The following is a 5700-nucleotide window of genomic DNA, read 5'->3' as shown; positions in this document are numbered from 1 at the left end:
TCTGTAAAATGGAAAAATAATAACGTGTAAGGTTAATGTGAGGAATAAATAAGAATACAGGAAAGCACTTGGCCCATCATGTAAGAGCTACTTTGCCCATAACCCTAGGGTGCCTTCCCTCCAAACACAAAGCCGTGCACAGAGCAGGTACGCAATGAAGATCTGCTGTCGTATAGCTGTGGGGATGAATCAGTTAACCATTTCAGTAATAAATGAACAAAAAACTGAATGTTCCGATCTGTGAACTAGTGCATTTGCTGACTGAAGGTGTCCTGGCATCCTCTCTCACCATCAAAGTGCAGTTAGGATTAAAGACTCCACGGTCAGGCTACCTGGGTTCAAGTTGAGCTCTGCCACTCAACAGCTCTGTGACCACAGGCTGGTTATACAGCCTGCCAATGCCTTCATCTCCTCATCTGTAAAATGGGGTAATAAGGGTGCTTACCTCACAGGGCAGTGTGAGTCAAATTAATTAATACATATGTTGTACCCACCACAGGCTGAGTCTCCGTCATGCCTGCTGCGATTGCTGCTATGGCAATTAACATTAATCCTATCATGCTCCTCTTTTATAGCCTTCCAGCCACACTCCTCCGAGGGCGCCAAGAACAACCCCATTTCCAAGCCTTTGCACTTGCCACTCCCTCTGCCTGGATTGCTCTCCTTTTCAGACATTAGCAGCCCTCCAACCCTTACTTCATCAAGGTCTCTCTTCATGTGCGTCTTTGGAAAGTCCTCCCCTGACCACCATAAATAAAACAGCAGCTTCACCACCCTGTTCACCCTGGGTTTTTTGCAACATAGCAACTACCCCTGCCTGGCGTTACCTATCCTGATCAGTACAGCACAGTGCAATGCAGTGCAGTATAGTACAGAACTCTTTATTGGCTTATCTCTCCCCCGACTCACATAAATGTCCCAAGACAGCAGAGAATTTGATTGACAACTATATTCCCAGCATCTAGAGCAATGCCTAGTGCATAGTACATAATAATGGTGAGTGATATTTTACAGGAAATTCCAAAGTCCTTACATAATCTATTTTCCATAACACAGAACTTGTCTAAACTGGAGCCTAGAACAGTGTTTTTCACAAAAGATTTTGCTTATAGCAACCCGTGCTTTAGAACAGAATATTGTAAAGACTTCCAGATCAGTTAGATTTGAGTTTCTCAAACCGTGACTGTGGACTCCAGAGAAACAGTAACAGGAATTCCACCAAACAAGGTTCACAAGGTGAACGGCATTGGGAACTGATACAGAAACTTCCCCAACTGGAGGATGCATCGTGCACAGGAGAAGCTCTAAGAAGTCCTATCGAGAAAGCAGGTATTGAACCTGGGTTTGCTGAACTTATTTCACCAGAGACCCCATCCATTAACATTTGCATCGCAAAGCATGATTGAGTAAACAGTGATCTAGTATAAGTGTTTCCATTTGCAGACACAGACGGAAAATGAGGCCCAGAAAGGTTAATTGAGTCATTCAAGGTCACGCGACCATCTCCTGAATCCTATAGCTGTGTACTTTTCACTGCTCCTAATGTTGCCTAATGGTTTGCTTAGCTATCCATTCACAGGAGGTCAGAAACTGAACACGGACCTCAGATTCCAGTATCATTTTGACTAAATTATATATAAAAATTGACATACTGAATAGGATTTGCTTTCAATCTCACTGTTCCAGAAATAGTCATTCATTCAACAAGTATTCATTAAGCATTATGTGCCAGGAACTGCACATTTTGCAGTGATCAAGATATGGCTGCACAGAAGACTGACAATAAAATTATCCTTAAAGAGATCAAAATTGATTGAACTGTCCTTGATAAAACTGCTTCAAAGCAGGGACTTGCAAGAAATTGCATATTCTCATTTCATTTGCTTCCATTAATAGTGCTCACATTTAGATCTGATGGTAATAATATGCTCTCAACTGGTGTGGGACTGGAATAAAACACTCCCCTTGACTGTGCACACTGCAGGGAGCAAAAACAAAATGATTGGAGTCAGCTGGGCTTTTCTGTTGAGCACTTTGACCTACAGATATTCCAGTTTCAAGTTCATTCACATTTCATCTCTGGCTTCTACATCTTAGTTAAAAAGCATTTCCCTATTTTGCTCTTGTCCACTAAGGAAAATGCCTATTTAAAAATAGCGTTTCTTTTTTAAAGCATCTTGATTCACACATTTCAAAGCTCTTCAGAAAACACGATTTCTCAAAAGCCATGTCATTCTAAAACATGCTACAGATTTCAGATAGAGAAAGATTCAAGGTATTATTCTACATGATCTTTTCAATGAACTGATCGCAACTGTCTAGGAATCAGGTGAGTTGTCTTATGTTACTTCAAAAAGGATTCCAAATGAGAAAAGAAAAAAAAAAAATCTGGGCTTGAGAAGATCTAATGCCATGCCATTGAATCCAAGTTTCAGCACAGAGCCAACATGTGTATAAGCAATAAAAAGAAACCTGAGAAAACAGAAGCTCCTCAAGGTCCTTTGCCCTGGTGTATCTTTAAGGCCAAACTGTAAAGAGAATAAGCATGTACTTCCAGACCCAGCAAATATCTTCTTTGCATTTTAAGGATGCACTCATGGTTTTCTCAGAAGCAATCCTGAAACCCAGTGCAGCAAAGCAAAGACAGTCACCGCATAATACAAATAATTTGTGTTTATTAGACACCAGAATAAATCAGGGAGACTTCTTCAGCTATGGTGAAGAGACACCCACCAGCACAGAGAGAAGAAATGACATGAGCACAGAGTCACGGGAATCCAGACACAGGAAAGCTGTGCTCCCACCGCATCACTGCACACACACACAAACTGCTGTTTAAAAATCAATTCAAACACAAACAAGTGACTGAACAAGCCATTAGTTTAAAAAGGGAGGGGAGAGCATATTTTTTAAGGACCAAGTATCACTTTTTTTTTTTTTTTTTTTTAAGGACGCAGCACCATACTCTCTTCTCTAATATGATCATTGGTCCATCTCTGGTAGGCTGGGTATATTTGACTGAGTTTATTGCAACTGCTTCGGCCAATTATTTGAACTACCAATCCATGGGGTGAGGTTTCTAAGCACATGAACTACTGCACAGAAACACATGATAAAGGGAGAAGCACTGGAAAGGCATGTATTTGCGTGTGTGTGCATGCTTGTCAGTGTCTGTGCAGTTATGCAGATCCATGAGGGCGTTTCTTAATGCAGTTTAATGGAATCCATTTGGGGTGAAAGGTGTTATTTTGCCTAAAGAAATCTCCCCCTCGCAGTCCAGCTCCCAGACAGACTCTGCAACAGGGTCACCATCTGGGGATGTCTGATAGATCTGGGACATGCGATCGAAAGGACCCTCCTCCTCCTCATCGTTGTCCACCTCCGGGTCGCCGGGGGTAACAGCGTTGGGCATCATGTGGATGTAGGCAGCTGCGATTTCCTTGTGGAAGACGGTGTCTTGGTTGTAGGAGATGAGCTCATTGCTGATGTTCACCGTCTTCACCGGCGTGCGGGAGCAGACGTGGCTGCACCCCAGCAGCTGGGCAAACACCTTCCGGAAGTCGGCGTTGAAGGCATAGATGATGGGGTTGAGTGAGGAGTTGGCCCAACCGAACCAGACGAAGACGTCGAAGGTGGTCTCACTGACGCAGGGGAAGCCGGCCGGAGGGCCTTCGGGGTGTCCACTGCAGAAAGGGACCATGCAGTTAAGGATGAAGAAGGGCAGCCAGCAACACACGAAGACCCCCATGATCACGGACAGGGTCTTGAAAACCTTGGTCTCCTTCTTGATGGAAGCGCGCAGGCTGGTGTCGGGCGCGCAGGCTGCGCTGCTCCGGCAGCTCTGCGCGTGCTCTGCGGCCCTTTCCAGGGAGGAAATCCTGCGGATCTGCACCTGGGCGATGCGGTAGATGCGCGTGTAGGTCACGATCATGATGGCCACAGGGATGTAGAAGCTGACGAGCGAGGAAGAGATGGCGTAGGTTCGATTCAGGCTGGAGTCACAGTTCTCTGCCCTCACGTCGGGTTCCCAAACGTCCTCCTCCCAGGGCGTCCAGTTGGCCAGGTTGTTAGTCAGGTCCAGCCCGCCCCAAGAGCCCGCCTGGTCCCTGTGCCAGTTGAGCTGGACCGGAATGAAGGAGATGAGGATGGACAAGGTCCAGGCCAGGCCGACGATGACCAAGGCCATGCGCTGGGTCATCTTGCGCTCGTAGCGGAAGGGCCTGGAGATGGCCCAGTAGCGGTCCACGCTGATGACGCACAGGTTCAGGATGGAGGCTGTGGAGCACATGATGTCGAAGGCCACCCAGACGTCGCAGAACGCTCCAAAGGGCCAGTAACCGGCCACCTCGGCGACTGCCTTCCAGGGCATGACCAGCAGCGCCACGAAGAGGTCTGACACGGCCAGAGACACGATGAAGACGTTGGTCATCTTGGCGCGCAGGTGGCGGCTCCGCACGATGGCTGCACACACCAACACGTTGCCTAGCAGGGTCCAGATGATGAGTAGGGTCAGCAAGCAGGCGGTGACCACCTGTGCGGGCCCCAGTGGCGGTGCCCCCGCCGAGCCCCCCACAGTGTTCCCCTGCGCCAGCTGCTGTTGCAGCGCGAACTGCCCCGGGTACGCAGTGCCGTTGCTCCCTGGCGGCAGCATTTCGGGCTGGGCTGCAGGGGCGGTCTCTGGGCGGTCCCAATTTCAGCCCTGAGACCCCAAGGCAGCCCCATGGGGCACCCTAAGGATGCGCCCCCTCAGCCAAGGGACCCTCGAGCCCCAGAGGGCGCTCACCATGAGCTGCGCCGGGCCCCGGAGCGCGCGGGGACTTCTCTTGCCTCCTGAAGCGCCTCTGGCTCGGTGGCGATGGTGCGCCCCTCCAGTCTTAGCGCTGGGGACAGGAAGCGGCTGGTGCCCGCTGACAGCCAGGGCTGTTCTCGGGAGTCTGCAGCGCGCCGGACGGCAGCGGCAGCGGCTGTGTCTAGTTCAGAGCGAGAGAAGAGAACAAGCCGCCACTAAGGGGCTGGGGCAGGCAGCCGCGGGCGCCGGGCTGGCACTGCGGCGCTGCCGCGGTCCCTGGCCGCTCCCGGGCCCCGCGTCCCGCCCCCAGCGCCTCCGCGCCCAGCTCTCTCGAGCTCCCGCCCCACTTGTGCCTTGGCGACCTCGCTCACCGCGCTCAGCGCGCCAGAGTTTAGGGGAGATCCCGCAGGTCTGAGGGGCGCCCCAGCGCCAGACCCTAGCCTCGGGCCGGGGAAAATTCTCCCCGGGAAGACCGAACGGCGCTTGGCGCAACCCTGGAGCCCTAGCCCTGGCCACGCTTGGGGAACAAGAGGTGGGGTAGGGAGGAGGACGCGAGGGCTTCCGGAGGAGGAAAGAGCATTTGAAGGGTAAAGGGGGCAGCCTTGGATTGCCCACAGACCTGAGTCCCAATCCGGACTTTATTCCCAGCTCTGCAACTTTGAGGGCCCTACAAAACTTTACCTGGCCTTGGTTTCCTTCACCGCAGCGTGGGATAATGAATGATTCCTACTCCTGGGACAGTGTCAGAACTCGGGGAAGCCGTCTAGGATGAGGTGTCCAGTAGACAGTGTCTCCTAGGAACAGGCTCCCGCTTCCCCCAGCCCCTCCCTCAACACCCTGAGGCTGGGGCTTCACCTGACCTCTTGGGAGACTGTCCTTTCCCCACCACCGCCCTAAATCCTTGAGCGATT

The 5700-nt window shown here is 50.8% G+C and overlaps 1 protein-coding gene across 2 annotated transcripts; it reads right to left on the bottom strand.

Moving 5' to 3' along the window:
- Positions 1 to 2658: 2658 nt before the first annotated feature.
- On the bottom strand, positions 2659 to 5047 carry DRD5 (dopamine receptor D5). Of its 2 annotated transcripts, XM_045392140.2 has the most exons (2): positions 4784 to 5047; positions 2659 to 4482 (listed from the first exon to the last, which is right to left on the bottom strand). In XM_045392140.2, exon 2 carries the CDS (start codon positions 4427 to 4429, stop codon positions 3215 to 3217), a length of 1215 nt encoding a protein of 404 aa, XP_045248075.2. In that variant the 5' UTR covers positions 4430 to 4482; positions 4784 to 5047; the 3' UTR covers positions 2659 to 3214. The 2 variants fall into 2 exon arrangements, with proteins under 2 accessions (XP_045248075.2, XP_005554534.3); XM_005554477.4 differs by having other exon boundaries at positions 2659 to 5047.
- Positions 5048 to 5700: the final 653 nt, after the last annotated feature.

Source organism: Macaca fascicularis, chromosome 5 (genome assembly GCF_037993035.2).
Source record: "Macaca fascicularis isolate 582-1 chromosome 5, T2T-MFA8v1.1".
Lineage (NCBI taxonomy): Eukaryota > Metazoa > Chordata > Mammalia > Primates > Cercopithecidae > Macaca > Macaca fascicularis.
The sequence above is the reverse complement of the archived record's forward strand: the minus strand, read 5'-3'. Positions and strand labels throughout refer to the sequence as shown.

Excerpts from the sequence above, each read along its gene's own strand:
- DRD5 (XM_005554477.4), bottom strand. The coding sequence starts at position 4,651 with ATGCTGCCGCCAGGGAGCAACGGCACTGCGTACCCGGGGCAGTTCGCG.